General features: G+C 38.2%; 1 protein-coding gene across 1 annotated transcript in view; it reads right to left on the reverse strand.

Moving 5' to 3' along the window:
* The window catches only part of DLGAP2 (DLG associated protein 2), a gene marked incomplete at its 3' end in the record, with an annotated part of 384604 nt that overhangs the window by 29249 nt on the left and 336517 nt on the right, over positions 1–18838 (reverse strand). Inside the window, exon 8 of the mRNA XM_084284954.1 lies at positions 1788–2131. Coding sequence (XP_084141080.1) covers positions 1788–2131 — 344 coding nt within the window. The remainder of the gene's footprint in view (positions 1–1787; positions 2132–18838) is intronic.

Raw genomic sequence — 18838 nt, forward strand, 5'->3', positions numbered from 1 at the left:
GTTGATACAGAAGATCCTCTGCTTCCATGGAAATTATTGCACAGATGTTTTTGCAGATTAGAAACACTTATTCTTAAACACACCAAAAAACAAGACGGGTCAGAACCCAGCGAGAAGTGGATGTTATCACCTGCAGTATGAAACAGGATCAAGTGATGTAATCAAAGTTTCAGAATTAATTGTTGAAATACCAGGACAGACTGAAGCAAGACACTCATAATGTTAAATATTGCTGCTGTGCATGACTGCTGTAAAGAAGAGATAAGAACAACGCTAGATACAATTCTTTTCTGAAGAGTAAGTTTCAGGTCAGAGGCTAAAAGGTACCAAAAATAACTTGCTGCTCTTTTGAGCTTTTCACCTTTATCTGCTAAGCTCCTTCTCTGAACGATTTAGGATACTCTAATTACTTTAAAAACATTTTAATAGTAGCAATCTGCATATTTTACTATTGCTGTTAAATTGCATTCTGCTCTTCTGTATGTAAAGAAGCAGAAGCCAACACATTTTATGATAAGAAATGGACAAGCAGCTTGCTGATAAAGGCTAGGTATTCCTGTTAGTCTAATGTGTTGTGGAACAGCAACATTATATTACAGTGTGATGTTCACTAGGTAACTGTAACATAGTTAAGGCACATATTTTTCTCTGACTCTTGAAAGTAACAGAAATGGAATCCTCGCTTTTTAAGAAAATAACTTTTATGCACTTACTTCCTTGTAGATGAACAGTCACTCACTGGGCTTAGTTGCACAGGCCTAGTGAGAGCATGCTCTCTCTCTATGCTGCTATCTCTACTATACCTGTAGCTATGCCATAATACATAGCATTTCTGCTATTATTGATTTGGCAAAAGTAGAGATTTTTAAGTACAAAAGTGAACCCCATGATGTAAATGAGGATAATCACATACTTAAAATCAAATCTGTGTCTAAGTAAGAGCAGAACAGAAAGGTAAATTTCCATCCACTCCTGTGTTTCAACAGAATGAACTTTTTGCAAGTTCAACTTTCTGATTTTTATTACTACTTGGTATTTCCTGGATATTTAAACACATTATTACTACTACCTATCTAGTGCCTCCCATTCAATAGAGGAAATATCATGCAAAATCTGCACTGGGAATCATTTCATTCCCTTGACACAACACGATGTTTCTGAACTTTCTGTAGTCTGACAGACATTTTGCAAGACATGATTACACAGTAGGCAAATGGATGAATACTCAGAGGCTGTCCTTGTTGATGTTATTTCCTTATGGGTCATGCCATAGCTGTATCAGTAAGTTCCTTTCCTTTCCTTGGTACCTCCTCCCCAGCAGAACACCTGTTACTAAAAGCAGGGTGGTGATGTTCTTTTTAGGTAGAATAATTGTTGAGGATCCATCAGCACCACACATTTTCCAAGGTCAAAAGAGAAAGATAATGGAAAAAATACAGTGAAGCATTTTAAAGCAGGCATAATTCTATAAAAAGGACTGAATTCATGGAGGGAAGGAGATGAACATGCTGTTCACCTGTAGCTCTGCAATATAATTTTCATATCAAGTGCTAATGACAGGTAACCTCCCTAGAGATTTATTCATTCATTTTCTTCCAGGTACAGCATATTAGCGGAAGACTTCCCCGCACAGCCATGTCGCCATGATGTGAATTACAATTAACGCCAGGCAGCCAGGGGTTGTTTGTTAGATTATTAGAGCCAGCGAAGCTGAATGACTCATTCTATGCTATTTGCAGAAAGAAGGCAAGCAATTCATCACAAAACAGATGCTAATGATAGGCTACCTGGATCCCTATAGAGGAACGCCGGCTCTTGAGAAACTCCTCTGCTTTTGTCACGAGGATGGCCTTGTCACTGGTTCGTATGGAGGCACCCTCCGATGCGTGGCGCTGTGCAGCTGCAGTCTCCAAGGCAAGATTCATAGCCTTGTTACTGTCCAAACTGTCTGTGGAGTTGTACATCCCTCGCCCGTCCTGAGGCCATGGGGAAATCCTCTGAGTCCGGCTGTCATGGTATGCATCCTGGGTGGATTCTGTGCTGCTCTGAGCCGTGACTGAGATCAGTGGCTTGGATGTGGTACGTGGGGGTACCGGTGGCGGTGTTTTTTTGTAACTTGTGTAAGTTACAGCTATGGAAAGAATTAAAAATAAAAGTAGAAAAAGAGAGAAATCGAGATTAGTCTGGTGGAAAACTCACAACATTTTCACCTTAACTTTAAGGTTATGTTACTTAAAAATGAAGATGCTACAACATAGTGCTCCTTGTGAACCTTGCCGTTAGTTCAAAGCATCTCTCGGAGTCAGACGGGTATCCATAGCAACATTTTATTTCAACCAGGAAGCAAGGGGTGGAAATGGGAGTCCCAGATTATGGTGAAGATGAAAGGGAGTTAGTGAGGATTTGTGTGTGTGTGTCTAAGCCTCGATACTAGGGCTGGGTAGGTACATGCTGGAGCTGCTGAGGTGGTTTCTGCATGGGGTAAAGCTGATAAGAGAAATAAAGGGATTTTTTTTTCTTCTTCTCTTATATTAATCTGAACTGTAGGCTTGGTATCAATGCAGTGTATTAAAGAAAGTAATGTCAATATACTGGAACAGAACAGAAACTTCATGCCACGCTTGAACCTCTTGAAGTACTTCCAGGTGGACTGATTGATTACACAAGAAGCCTCTACTTTAAAAATATACAATATATTTAATGAGAAATTTCAGGCATGCAATATTTTATCATATGAAAAGCTACTAGATACATGTAAAGTAACAATATAAAATAATAAATAATACAAAAAACAGTGACATTTTATTTGTTGTCCTGCAGTAAGCCTTAAACCTTAGAACATACGTTGAAGAGTTATATACTTAGATGTAGATAATATGGAAATACAGATATAAAAATGGGTCTGAAACGCTAGGAGAACTGGATACACATAAACAGTAGTAAGAATTTTAGTCTGATGAGCAGAAAATGTCTGAGGCTGCTTTGATGTGTATCCTGTCTTGCAGAAAAAGGGTCATTAAGACATGCAAGAAAACTCTACAGGATACAGGATTCTGCCAGTACTGTGTCCTTACAAAGTTTTTGAGATTTCATAGAGATAGGTATTTAGTGATTAATATCACACAGTTCAGTTATCTAATTGCTTAAGCCCTTTGTACTATTCTTGTACTGATATAAGCATTTCTGTTGTGGAAGTGTTTTTTCCCCCAAGAACACATACTCATATAATTCATAAAATTATTGACTGATACAAAAGTGCATTGTAATATAGCTTTCTACATTCCTGTACAGGAAAATCAAACCCAAATCACATCCTGTATAATTACAGGAACATAAAGAAAATTATTATATTTTCTTGTATCAAAAATTCCGAAATAGCATATTACATACATGCAGAGATCAGGATAAAGAATGACTTAACATAAAGTTTTGCCTTTTTCAGGTGTTTTTAAATGTATTGGACATTACAAGGGTGACTCTGGTAACCTTGGAATTGGGGTTACTTAAGTCCAATAGAGATCCTACAAATGTTCCTCTTTTCATTATACAGACACGACGTGATAAGCAATGCTGTCACAAGGAGCCCCTTTCCAGTTGTGCTTTTTAATATCACTCTGTGTTGCAGCTCTCTGGAGAGAAGAGACAGGTTTAGGAATTTGCTAATACTTGGGACCACTGAGCCTGACTGACTAGGCCAGCATATGAGAAAAGCGAGCCTAGAGAAAGCTGTTCTTAAATTTTGTTTCTTGATAGTCATAAATAAAACAGTGTTCACAAATAAAAGAGAGTGAGGCAGAGCTAGGAAGTGAAAACCTTCATTTGAAGCACATTTTGAATTAATACTGGTGTAGCTCAATTCTGGTAGAGATTTAAAGACAGTCTTGCCCTGAGCTAAATTGCTTTAACAGAGGAAAACATGTGAAAGCATGCTCTTCAGATTCAGGGACTGTGTGCATTTCTGAAGTGCAGTTTCATTGTCCTATCACAAATCTTATCTCCTGTCAGTTTTGTAACCAGCAGTTAAGAAGAAAGAAAAACCCAATATTTTTCAACTGCTTTAGGGAATACAGAAATCTCATGAAAGAAGGGAGAGACTGTAATGCTTGGAAATTATGACAGTGTTTTAGGAGCTTAAGAAATGTCTTTAAGTAATGTTTCCACTAAAGGAGTTGCCACAATACTGCTCCCTCATTTCCTCCTGCAAATGTAGGTGCAAGTGATCAAAATGCTGGGAAACATTAGAAATAGCGAAAATGGGAAAAAATAAAGTCAGTGAAATCCACATATGGAATCTACTTTTATCTATAGTATAAGACGGGTTATCACTTCTATAACTAATTTAATGTTTTTTACCAACTATCTCCATCCAGTGAATAATGAAACATATGGTGAATGTGATAATGAAACATCACAAGCAAGTGTATCCCTGCTACTCTGGTAGCAGATCACTTTTCTGTCTAATTAACATCAGTGTTAAAAATGTTAAAATTGTGTGGCAACCCTTCATAGCTACTTCATTTTCATTTACATTTTTTAAAAAAAGATTGATTCTCCATGTGGAAAAAACAAAACAGCAAAGCAGTCACTTGCTCTTTTTTTTTTTTTTTTTCCTCCCTAGGACTGAACATCATATTTTGGAAATTCTTGATTTTTTCAGTGGGGTGATACATCTTAGATTCACTAAGTATTGCTGTTACTGTGGTACTCTGACAAGCATTTGATTATGAACACTAAAAAGGAATTAGATTAAAAAAAGCAAACAAAAAAGCCACAAGCATATTCAAGGAGAAGTAAACAGTAGAAAGACTGAAAGTCCATGAGAAACTACATACATATTCACAGTGAAATATGGCAGAAAGAAATCCAGCTAATTTCTAAGCTACAATCACAGAGATCAAATGTAGAGCAGGGAATAACAAATCCATCTCTGCACAGTTAATGAGTTCATATATGGAACAACAGTTTCAGAGCCACAGAAATCTGGGACTAATTGGAGACTAACAAAATCAGGTAAGAGGATGGAGGCGTGAATTTGTGAGGCAAATCTTACCACTAAATTCTATTTGCTTTAATCACTCAAGCTGTTCCAGGGAAGTAAATAGGCTAACTTAAATGAATAATGTGACTGAGACTTGTCTTAGATAATCTTGGTATGTGTTACTGACTTAAGAGATAACTATAATAAATTAAGAATATGCTACAGGAGGAAAGTAACCATAAAACCCATGTTTTATTGTTCATTCTTGGTCTTAGGTCTCTAATAATAAGTGTTGACTTAAGATCCAAAGCGTGAAATTTTATGTCACTTTCAAATATTTTTGTAATTAATTGTTATGTCAGTGAATGTTCCTGTTATCAGAAGTAATGTCTGTTTGTATCTGCTCTAATTCTTGTCCCCAGTGGACAGAAGTACCATGGGAAGTCCATATATTGGAATTTCCTTTTCCTAATAGGGAAGGAACTTCCTTTCCATTTCTCATCCCCTTCTTATACTGATGGAGAGAAGCTCCTGTCAGCTTTGCATGATTTGCTACTTTGCAAATTTTATTGGTCTTATTGGTTATTAGTTCAAAGTAAACATATAAAACCTCCTCAGTGTTGCTTCCTGCCTTCCCCATGTTTTGGTCCATCAGCCTACAAACTCCAGAGCTGTAGTGGGTTTTGCAAACCCAGCACTGAGGGTTGGCCAAGGGCGGTGCCTAAGGCCTTACAGGGAGTTGGGGCAGAAAACTGAACTGGGATAAATGGGGAAGGAGCATCCTAGTCTTCAGTCAGGGTGTCAGGGGACAAGCAGGGTGTCAAAGCCAGCACAACAACTGCAGAGAAAATATAGCATGAGGATGGGAACATGCAAAACAGAGCACCAGGAGGGCAGAGCTCCCTCAGTACAACTTAAGACTGATTTAAGTTGTGGACATCGGCATAAGTAGAGTCATGATTCATATTTTGATGTACAAAACAGAAATCCTGGATAATGGATATATTTTTTTTTTTCAGGGCTCACAGAACATGACACGAGATTTCTGTTCATTTTTTTTACTGTTTTCTGAGGAGTTTTGGTGTGCACATGCTGGGCACTCCTGATATTTCACCAGTCCTGCTGCCGAAGAATGAGGCTCAAGCAAAGCAAAAACAATGCCATTCTGCCACACTGTTAATCAATTTGTAAAATCTGCAGCTGCTCTGAAATGCAAAGAGAAAAAGAGTAGACAGCATGAGAGGAAAATATATCTTTTTAATGTTTAAACTGAACACAGAAGGAATTATGAAAAAGAAATTGAATCTTTCCTTCCTGTTGTATTCAAAGGCAATCTTAATATAGAAAACAGATATTTTTTGGTCTTTTTTTTAATAAAGCAGGAAAAATTATTTTTGGAAATCAGAGGATACAGTCTGTCTCCATCTGTTAGCTAATAATAATAATAAAAAAGATAAAAATTGTCAAAAAACATTCTTCTAATTCTAACTGCATGGCTATTTCCGACTTCCATTTGAATCAAAGCATTAACTGTTCAGGCACTTGCCCCGCTTCAGTATAAATATGTGTAATCAGCTCCACTGGATCTTCCTTTAGGAAAGGACATTTGAAGACAAATGGAGGGAAAACAAAATGGTTCTGTGCTGCTTCATGGTGGGCTAGACTAAATGATGATGAAAACCAGGTATAAATTGTTTAGGTAGCATGGCAGCACAACGTGCATTAATTTGGCTCTCAGGCAGGAAAAGGTGTAACACATCGATTTGTTTTTGTAAGGATCATTGCCTTTATGCAAAGAGGGCAGTGCCCATTTATGTCAGCTCCAGTTATCTTCTCCCAGCACGCAAGTTATGCTTGATACCTTAACGGCCAGATGACCACTTCCCCCTGTACATACACAAGATTCCCCGTCAGTGCGGAATCTGGCACAGCACTGGCTACAAGTGACATGCTCTGTAAAGCACATTAATCTCTTCTACGTTCTTTGTGATACCAGCTGGGAAGCACCAGTCAGAAGCAGAGAATCAGGTATTATGGAAACAGATGTAACCAAGAGGGCAAACACAGCACTGGAGAACTAATGGTTTGGACATATACAATAGAATTGCAGGGAAAATTTCCCAATAGTTCTTAAGTAACTGGAAGTTTTTTTATTTAGTTGATATACCTGGAGCAGAATATCCCTCTTAATCTGCACTGCATTTGACTAAATTTGCTTAAGGTTGCTGTTGCTACTGTAGAAATAGCTGTAGAAATCAGTCAGTTATGCTGCCCATATTTCAGTGCAAACACAGCTTGTACTAGAAATAAAATGACTAAAATGATTCAATTCAGATATAACTTCAGGTTATCCACAGAGAGTTAAAGACAAAAGGCAGTAGAGACTTGATACATTTGATGAAATATCAGTGGCTGTAGGTGACATTCAGAACACCTTTCAAAAGGCAGCCTTTTAATAAATCACTGCTGTTGGTCCATTTGCCAGATATAATCACCTGAGGGGCTTTCACAAATCAATATAACCACTAAGCACTTAGTCAAAATAACATTATTTAGGCTGAGATCACAAAGTTAACTGGATGATGAATTTACATAAACGCACCATCAATTAAAGGGAATGGTTGTCCCTTATGACACATGGCAGGAGTAAACCGTATTTTTAGTTTTGCAAGGAAACTTATTCAGAAGCAGGATAATTACTCTGCAGGGAGCATGGAGCTGCCCTGGAGGCAGAGCTCCCTGGGGCATGCTGCTGCAGGCAGACAGGATTTCTCCGAGGAACCACAGCACTAAGAGAAACACTGTGAGGGCTCCTAGGCTACCGCTAGGTCTTCTGTTTCACACAGGGAAAGTGAATGCTAACGCTACAACCATTTCAGAAGAGGAAAAAGAGACCTTTCTGTAATGAAATGCCACAGTTAAATCTAACCCTGCGTGAAAAGCTTACTCCGCTTACATAGCCTTTTGACCATGCTGAACGTTGTTCTAGGCAAAGGTTTTCACAGTCATAGATAACATGGCTGTTCTTCAAATGCCCTGAAGTTACCTCATTATGTGCCATCATGGTCATCAGGACTTCTGATCTGCTCTTAAATTAAAAAGGCACTTGTGTACAACAGTTACCTCTCAAAGCAAAGAATGATGAACATTTCAATACCATCAATAAATGAAACAGGACTTCTGAGAGAAGACATCCCATCCACTGAAAGAGTTAATTTTACACTAAGCGATTAACTCTTTGATCATTTTTCTACTAATCCATGCATGCCAAAAATAAGAATGCAGGTCCTTATTGAAAAGAGAGGATGTTGGGACACATCTTCCTATTTGTGACTATTGTCATCTCCCATTATACAATGGTTTCCAATGAAAAATATAATTAAAAGGAGAATGAAGTATCACACAAGTCAGTTTAATTTTTACAAAACCAGTCTAGTTTTTCCTAAAGTCAGTTTCTAAAGTGTTAGAAAAGGGGTTTCCTTCTTGGGTTAGTTGCACCTTTAAAGTTCACTCCAAATGAGGTGATTTAGAAATGCTTAGTTTTGATACGTGTAGTGTCTTGTTACTTAATTAAGAAAAAGTGATCAGCTACAATGAGGGGGAAATGTTAAGGTAAATTAGTCTGTTTGGGTCCAGTCTGCCATTTTAGATATGTGCCATCAGTTGATACTTCAAAACTGACACCTTTGATTTGGGGCTTACTTACTTTTTTCAATGCTGCAGCATGATGTGCTCAGGCTCTACCCAGAAAAAAAATGTCTTGCTCCATTACTTGACCCTAGGCAGTGCTAACTGAATGTAAATGACTGTCCTTCAAAGCACACATCCACTTCTTACTTAAATTGAAACCACAGCTGCATGTGAATGTAGAGTGGGTGAGGAAGATGCCACATTCTCGTATAATCTTGACTTCTCCAGCCTTTCTCTTTGCTGCTCCCTGGGAAGATACACACTTTTGCTTGTTGCTTTGCTAGTGAAAGATCCTGCCATTTCTGAGGGATTTTCATGTTCAAGAGTTTCTCCATTTGCAAGGTTATGAGAGTGTTTTTTTGAACTATAAGGAGATTCAAACCTTGTAAAAATAGTCATTAAAACTTACCGATGTCATACTGTGCTTGAAATTCAAGAGAGAATTTTGTTTTTAAATATATTAATAATTTTAATGGAATCTACGGTTGATTTCCCTCAAACACAATCAGAGGGTTACTTTGTTTTTATTACCACATCTTGCTGCTTTCTGCCATTTCCCATTCTGTCCTCCACAGTGAATCCTAGCCAGTGAAGGAGCCAGGAATCTTTCCATCTCAGTCGAGATAAAATATTTTTATGCTTGGATATCTATGAAAAGAATCCTGTTTCTTGCTTTCCAGACCAAGCACTAAGAAACAGCTGATACATCTATGATGATATTTTTATGAGATATTTTCTCAGAAAGACTACTTGCACCCAGATGAGATTTACCGACATGGCTTATATGATGCTACATTTTGCTTAAGCTACATAAACCAAAGCATTGTCTGGGTGGCAAGCATTTATAACTTTATTATTGTAATTTTATTATAGCATTATTATAACTTTATTTATCCTTTTTTTTTTTTTTTTTTTTCTCCCTGATGGGTCTTTTACTTGTATTATGTTTAGGTAAACTTGGATATTTTTCAGACACTAAAGTCAGATGTTAATTGACCATGATCTCACATTGCTATGTCTCAACATGATGGTCTCATGTCATAGGCCATGGGAGCAAAGCACTGCCTTTATCCTGTGCCATTTTTTAAAGTAGGATTTTACAGTAGCAATTGGTTTTATCATACTTTCAAGACACAGTCAGTGTCTGAGAACTATGAAGTGGAATCCATCTCATCTCACATTAGCCATTTAAAAGACAGTCATCCAATTCTAAGTTGCCTCATCTCTTTAGAATTCCCAGGAGAAAAACAAGCAGTTGTGGGGGAAATTCTACTTTAATCTTATATGGTTTTATTATTGTTATTATTATTTTTACTAGGCAATGAATGGTAAAAAATGCAGGTAAATAGAATCAAGGACAACCAGTTCAGATCAGGACAATTCTGAAATGCCTACATAGGTGAGATCCAACCTATGTACTCCGTCCAACCACTCCGTCCCTATGAAGGCTCTGGTAGGACTCTGACATGCACTGGGACATAATCTCTCCTCTCTTCTGTTACCTGCATTCATTGGAAAGGTGGGAGCTTCATTGCATCTGCTCCTCTGTGAGCTTGTTGTTAAAGCAAGGCTATGTGGAATTTGATTTTAAGGGTCTAGCCAAATCTGAATTACATTACATTTCTTAATTCAGCAGTCCTAAATGATAAGTTCAGCTTCCAAACCCTTCTCCTGGACCTACTGCATAGTAATGGTTTGGACCAAGGTCCCTTTGAAGCTTCACAGAAGTACTAAACACAAATCTTGTGTATTTCCATTGTTTTAAAATTGATTGTACAATGTTAGACACTGGGATAGATGATGCTGTTTAGTCCTGCTGAAGTTGATGTTGAAAGTCAATGGAATCAGACCAATTCACACAAACTGAGGATTTGGACCTTTAGCATAATGTATTATTGATACAGGCAGGGTTCGTGCTTCTTATAAATTACTTTTTTTTTTTTTTTTAAAATTGCTTTTCAAAGTGATGTGTCACTGAGAAACTGCAGTCATATGAACCCCATATAAAATGTTATTTTTATGCAGCATTTTGTTTTGACCTGTCTCTGCTAAATAGAACCTATATAGAACTTGTGAAGAAAAGAAATCATTTATACGACACATAACCTCAGTAACAATTTACCAGGTTAAGGCAAAATTACTGGATGCTATATTTTTATTAATCTGTGTGTGCATTAGGTTAGACTCAATAATCAGAATAGATCCTTTTAAGCTTAAGTTCTGTACATCTATCTGATTTTGTACAGGAAACTAACAATTAAGTGGAAATGTGACCATTAAATTTGGAAAAAAGCTGGAGTCTAAGAACACACTGCAGTCTCCCAGTTAGAACTTGGAGGAGAGAGGTATAAAAGGAATTAGTGTAATCAAGTAATTCAGTGCGTAAGTCATTACCTCCATATTGAGGAAACTTAGGTCTGTAGGCAGCCCATGTTACGTAAACGATAAAATCTGTTTTGACAATGTAATTAATGTTAGTCTCAAAACAGAAATGCAAATCAAACAAGATATCAAGGTCAGAAACTGGAAGCCTTTGCCAAAGTTAAAAGAGATGTGGGTAACACAAACCTCATGGATTGCTGATGGACTAGTTGCAAAGGGTTCTATTTTAGATCAGTTAATTAGCGAAAAATTATAGCCTAACCAGCATCCTGTAGATGGCAAAGCGAAGTGCTGACAGCTGTTTTGCTCTTCTAAACAGTTCCTATGTGCCTCTGAAATATAGAAGTTGCCTTAAAGAACATCATCTCAGTTTTTCAGTTGCAGGAAAGAAAAACTTACCTTGAACTATACTCTAATTTATGGAATGCATGTAAGGCTTTTCTGGAATACCGATTGCATGTCACATCACCAAAACAGTGAGAAACAAAGAGAAAAAACAGCTCCAAAAGCTAAGAGCTGCTGTTACCAGGTTACTCTTTTCACATTGAAAGCAATAGAAATTTTGTAAATGTTTTTCAGTAGAACAGATGCAAACCAATATTGCTGTCATTCTGTACTAAAAAAACCCTCTTTTCTTGACCTCCCACATACCCTTATCACTCAAGTCAAATAATTTCCAGCAGCCTCTTGAAATGCACTCATAGACGTAGGCTTATCATTGTTTCTGTTTGTGTGTTTTCTGTTCACATTCTCACAGTAATTGTGTGTAGTTTGTAATTTTCTTTAACTTTCAGAAAGGAATTCCAGACTGAGTAGGACTAGAAAAACAATTTGCTCAGTTAATCTTAAGTGTTGCACAGTAGAATAATTTTAACGGTGCATTATGATAATGGTCCTGTGTTAAAGAATTAAAATTATTACAAAATATTTTAATTAAAGAGAATTTAATACCTTTAAATTGTTCTTTTAATCTACAGAGAGCTGCAAGTCTGGACAAAGCTCACTTTTGAGATTGGTAACAATACAGGCAATGGTCAAACCAAGAAATCATTTTACTTGAGATAGTCTTGGAGTTGGCGTCAATGTGGAAAAAAGTGCTCAGAAAGATACTTGCAGTCTATCAGTCCTATATTTAGGCGCAGCAAATGATGCTGCTGGGTTTTGAGCTCTCAACTCTGTAAGTCAGAGCATGGCTCTCTCTAAGCTAGTTATCCTTGTTTTCAGCAGGACCAGCAGATAAATCTTTAGATTTATCCTATAATGCAATATGAATAGGGCTGACTTTTACCTCCCATTCTATGTCATCATTGTAGACTATTTTTATAGGCAACATGGAGAAATAGGGACGTCCAGAGAACAACTTATAACAGATACCAATCCTGAAGCAGATAAATCACATTTCATTGAGTATAATAGGGCATTAATATGACTGCCTTTGACAGCTAGCTACATTTCAGATATACGTATTAGATGAGATGAATTTTTATGAATGAAATTTTATGTTTTTGTTATTATTATTATATATATATATTTTCTACTGGGGGATGGAGACTAAGAGTGGAAATATACATATTTTTCTGGACAAAGAACTATCCCAAATGGTTCATTTGTATTTAATATAAGAAAAAAGAAATGCATATAAAAAGTCATGACTCATTGATATGTCCTTGGTACTGTGTTCTTAGTCTCAGAAAGGCAAGTGATAGGTTACTCACTTCAAACTCAATATCTTCCTCAGACTTGTTTGGATGTCTTCTAGTTGCCTTTGAGGAGCAGTAATGAGCAGCATGGATTACTCTGGCATTTGTCTAAACTGTGGTTTCCACTGTATATAGTTTTTACATACCAGGTTATATGCTGAGACTAAGCTTTGCCCCTTCCACGTGCTGGAACATTTCATTTACAGAGTTTGTTGCTAAGTATGATCTTAATTTTATTATGTTCTTAATGGTCTGAATTTTTGGGTAGACCTGTGTGGTGTCAGGAGTTGGACTTGATCTTTATGGGTCCCTTCCAACTCGGGATATTCTATGATTCTATGAAGTACCATCATGATATTAGGTAAGACATCTCTGTTAGTGCTCAATAGAGTCCCTATACTGTATTCAGTCTGAGTCAAACTCAGCTGAACGTAGATACCTAATACTTTTTTAGATGTCCTAGGCTCTTCTGCCTAGCATAAAACAGCTTGTCCAGGAGGAAGCAACTCTCTTGTAGGTTCCATGTAGATGTCCCAAATGGGTAAAAGACACTTATCTTTGAACTGAATCTTTTTTTTTTTTTTTTTTTTTTTTTTTTTTTTTTGTGTCATGGGAACAGACAACTAGTTTGCATTAAAGTACATACCTTTACATGACTTCATGACTTGATGTGGAGCCAAATTCTCCTTCATCCAGCTAACCTGTCTGGCCAAAGGCAAATTCTGTCTAGGTATGCCCTGGGAATGTCACCAGTTTTAGAATCTTTACTTTTAATGAAAGCATTGGGTTTACCAATTGCCCTTCCAGGGTAGCTTCAAGTCTAAACAAAATTTTTGGCACAGAAATGAAGACTTAAACAGAAGCTTTCATGAAACCCCATTTTAGGGAGATGAAAATAGAGGATGGGAGTTGCTGAAGGGTTGGCAGAGATATGCAAGCATCCCAAGAATTTTTTTACAATAATGAAACAGAGAATTTTGTTGGAAGTAAAACTAAAAAACTATAAAAGTTTTTCTGTTTCACTTCTGTGTCTCTCCACTCAAATCTAGATACAACTTAATTTAAATAGCAAAGAACTTGCTTTGCCTCTACCTTCATGCCTGTCTGTTACTAAGAAGGATTTGAGTGGCAGCTGCCCACTAGGAATCTGTTCTCCTGGAAAAGGCAATTTTACAAGTTAGAAATAATATCCCTCAGGAGAAGCACATTTTTAAGTGGTGAGCACTAATCAAAACACCCTCACCGTAAAGCAGAATAGTAGTGAAAGCACCTAAACTTGCTTCCCTAAATGTCTGATAACACGTCTTCAGAAATAGTTTTACTATCCAATGGACATTCTAGTGGCAGAAGTCACCCTATGGAAGCAAGACCTGCCCTGCCATAAAAGGGCTTATCATAATTTTGAAGTGCAGCTCTGTCACTTCACACACAGCCTTTACAGGCCCCTGTACCTTTGCTAGGGCCCAGAGGACAGGAATTCCCCACTGTCTGCACACTGTTTCTTTTTTTGACGATTGTATGTACAGTAAAGAAGCTACAACACAGCTCACATCCCTGTTGCATTGAAAGCATAACAAAGCTAAGGCCAGTTTGCCTGCAAGCAAAGTGTGGTCTACCTGAATACAGTTATTAAACTAGCTGATGGACCAAGGCCCCCGATGGATGAAATACTGCACACAAGCAAGTAAAAATTCAAATGTCAGAACTCAAAAAGACCTCTCCATACCCAGCACTTAAAGCATGCTAATTCCAGTGCACATTCTGGCTCCTGACATACACGCCTTCAGCAGAACCCAGGACTGAATATACGCAGAGCTTCTGAGAAGGCTCATTAGAGGGCTTTTATTCATTCACTGAGGAATGCAGAAGGAGAATTGCCGCCAGAAGAAGGATCCTGCCTTCCTTTTTACTACAACTGAAAAGAAGCAGTATTCAGCACCAGTTTCAGCTGGTGAAGGCTTACTGACCCTGCAAACTTCTCCCAGCTGCACAGACACACCTGAGGACAAAGCCTCCTGCCAGTATCAGGCTAAATATCTGGGCTGAGATTTACCCCTGCCACTGTTAGTTTCTATCATGTCAGGAAGGCTTCAAATACCTGAGCATTCTTTGCATGATTTTTGTTTTTTTACTTTCTTACCCACTCTTTTTTTTTTTTTTTTTTTTTTTTTTTTTTTTTTTTTTTTTTTCTTATATCACTCAGAAAATGAAGCTGAGGAAACTGTGAAAACTCATCTCACAGACAGCTTTGAAACCAAATTCAGCCAGGAAAGAGGGCATGTGTGTCCTTTTTAATAAAAGAAAAACCAGCTGTCTGGCAAATCTAATAAGTTATGGAGGAATTATGTCAAGCACAGAACAGCAGGAGCAAGAGAAAGACAGTCATTACATATTTTTTAAACTAACCATAGATGCAAGGCAGGGACTTTTTTTTTTTTTTTTTTTTTTTTAATCTTTGAATGAAAATTATAAAAAGCTGCTGGCTACTGCTCCAACTGTTTTCATGCCTCATCAACCTGAAGAGGCCAGGCAGTTCTGATTAGCACAGCCTTCGTCCAATCTCAGGGAATCCCAGAGTTACAAACAGTTGCAGTGACCCCTTGGCCATCCCCTGTTGAATTCCCCAAACCAAAGGACTTGTGTCACCTTCATCCCAGCGACTCCCTGGGCATCTTTCGTGATGTAGAGCTGCTATAAAGCAACACTGTCAGCGTAGCATCAGAACTTCAATATATTTAAAAGAATTAAAGACTAATTATTCCCCCCAGATACACCCAGAGCAATGAAAATGATGTGTGCATATCCAAGTGTAGAACTGGGCTCATTCTTTGTTAGTATAAGATTTATCCTCACAGTATAAGCACATAAGTTGGCACAGCATCAAAGTCTTAACTCAGGATCCTCAAGTGCTCCCACAGATATATGGTAGGTTTCCTGCAGAGAATTAGAGTGCCAGATAATTCCATAGGGCCCTAACAGTAATTAAGCAAAGTCAATAGGCAAATAATAATTGAGAAAACAGCCTTCTATATCTTATTTGGACTTAAGATTTTGTGCAATTTTAAATATACTTGTTGAGGACACTACTGCAAGCTATCACTTAGCAATGGTTACCGATAATAACCCCTAAGATATAGCATTTATTTCTGTTCTCAGTATAGAGAAAACAGAAACTGTGTATTTGTGCGTATGTTTTCTCCCATTTGGCTACGTTTTCCTAGAGAGTTCATTGGGTTAAGAAGATCTAAACAGCCACCTTAATGAAGTATCTAATTCTTGAGAAAATTTTTAAAAAATCATGAATTTATAGATCATAAAGCATTTTTCTTTTAGGAACTGAAGAGTGCATTTTTCGGATCTTGAATATATATGGATAGCACTTGAGGATGGAGTAGTATGACCACAGCAGCACTGCAGTAAATCAGCACTGCATTGTCAAAATCAGTGTGCCATAGAATCATAGACCAGTTGAGGATGGAAGAGACCTCTGGAGGTCGTCTGGCCAACCCCTGCTCAAACAGGGAAACCCAGAGCAGGGTGACCAGGACCACGTCCAGGTGGCCTTTGAAGATCTTCAAAGAGGGAGACTCCACAACCTCTGGGCAACCTGTCCCAGGGTTTGGTCAACCTCAGAGTAAAAAAGGTGTTTCCTAAACATAACACCTAAAAGGTGTTTCTGCGCTGGTGCGGCCTCACCTCGAGTACTGTGTGCAGTTCTGGGCACCACAGTATAAAAAGGACATGAAACTGTTGGAGAGTGTCCAGAGGAGGGCTACGAAGATGGTGAAAGGCCTGGAGGGGAAGACATACGAAGAACAGCTGAGGTCACTGGGCCTGTTCAGCCTGGAGAAGAGGAGGCTGAGGGGAGACCTCATCACAGTCTACAACTTCCTCGTAAGGGGGAGTCGAGAGGCAGGAGACCTTTTCTCCATTAACACCAGTGACAGTACCCGCGGGAACGGGGTTAAGCTGAGGCAGGGGAAATTTAGGCTTGACGTCAGGAGGGGGTTCTTCACAGAGAGGGTGGTTGCACACTGGAACAGGCTCCCCAGGGAAGTGGTCACTGCACTGAGCCTGTCTGAATTTAAGAAGAGATTGGACTGTGCACTTAGTCACATGGTCTGAACTTTTGGGTAGACCTGTGCGGTGTCAAGAGTTGGACTTGATGATCCTTAAGGGTCCCTTCCAACTCAGGATATTCTATGATTCTATGATTCTATGATTCTAATGGTCAAATGGAGCTTCCTGTGTTTCAGTTTGCTTCTATTGGCTCTTGCCCTGTCACTAGACAACACTGGAAGGGGACTGTTTCTACCTTCTTTACACTTTGTCTTCAGATACTAAAATATATTGACAAGATGCCCCCGGAGCTGAACAGTCCCAGTTCTCAGCCTTTCTTTACAGGACAGATGCTCCAGTCCCTTCACCATGTTCATGGCCCTTTGCTGGACTCTATAAAGTGGCTCCATATGTAGCAGCTCCATGACTTCACCATTGCCTATGCTTGCCTGTCCTCATATCTTTGAACCAACCAAGCAAACACACATCTAAAACTATTGTCATTAGTGTTCAGATAGCAACCAGGGAATTGGTCCTTTTGGATTCTGTAGGGGTGACTGTTCAATGAAACAGTATGACCTCCAGATGAATTACTATATTCTCATGCTCTCATGTTTGTAGGTACGTGACTATGCAATCTCTTTAGTGACAATGTACATTTTCTGGCTCAATATCAAACATGCACTATAAAAATTCACCCTGCATAGCCCCTTCAAAAATGGAAAGCTGAAAATAGTTTTAAGCCAGGAGAAAGGAAACCTGCAATTCCTCAGGCATTCTGAGCAACAGTATGAGCTGTAATTGAAAACTCCCTCATGCAATGTGACCTTGTTTGAATTAATTGGTTTTGGAATTAGTGCTCAATAGTTCAGTGAATGTGGAATCCTCTAACATTTACTCATTGCCAAATAGAGTCCTACTGGCTGAGTAAAGTAAAATGCACAAAAGACAATTCCATATTTCTGATCCTTTTCAGTATCATCTCTTCAGTAAGCACAAGTTTAGTAGAGCTACCCAGTGTGAATTGTCTGAAAGGGTGTGCTTATACAACTGATCCAAAAGCTTTGTGTTATGCTACATTTTCTAGAGAAATTAGGTAAGTGCTTGAAATAGAGTGTACTGACAAATTAGGGCCGCTTAGGGCCCTATAGTAACTATATTCCCTGAAATTAGAAGTCTTTAAAATTTCTCTCTGAAAATCCCTGAAGCTGGAGAAGAAGTAATCTTGGACTGATACTTAACATTAGGAGAATAAATTCAGGATTTCTTTATGTGCAATGAGCTAATCCCCATTGTGTTGAAGTCCATAGATAGGTGGAGGTTTTTATTTTTTATTTTGTTATTAAATCACTCATCAAAAAACACTCTTTGTTGTTGCCAAATAACTCGGATTACATGAAAATATGAACTAGTTTTAAGAAACTGATATTGATGCTCCCTTTTATGCATTTACCTTAAAGCTAAAGAACTTAACTTAGGCCACACAGTCAGTTCCTTTTGCTGGAAGAACTAGTTCCTACCTGAGTAGAGTACTTCAATTCCTGCATAAAGAATATGCAGGAATATGTACAGTCTCTTCTGTTTAAGCTGTTTTATTTCGCCTATAAAAGCAATATTCACTGAGCAGATATCCCACCTGACAGGAGAATGTCCTGAGGAGCAGACTAGAGCCACAGTGTCTGTCTCAATAAAATGAAAATGCCACCAGGAGAAAGTGAGCACGTCCCTCACATTTGAATCTACAATGACCTGGGGTTTGGGATGTCCACCTGGATGGCCAGAGGTGTGAATTCTAAATTACTCTCTCAACATGTTCTTCTGCTTTGCTACAGAAGATCTTAACTGCTAGCTCCAATGTCATTCCAACTCAGTACTTCTGCCTTCATGGCAAAACCAAGCAATATCAACAGGAAAAACAGAGTAAACATCCTGAAATATTCTATGATTTAAAGAGGATATCTTATACAGGACTCTATCTACATATAGGGTGTGTAACATAAATAAGGTGACCTTTTCAGGCAAAGTGGAA

This window comes from Netta rufina, assembly GCF_964035555.1.
Source record: "Netta rufina genome assembly, chromosome: 3".
Classification (NCBI taxonomy): domain Eukaryota; kingdom Metazoa; phylum Chordata; class Aves; order Anseriformes; family Anatidae; genus Netta; species Netta rufina.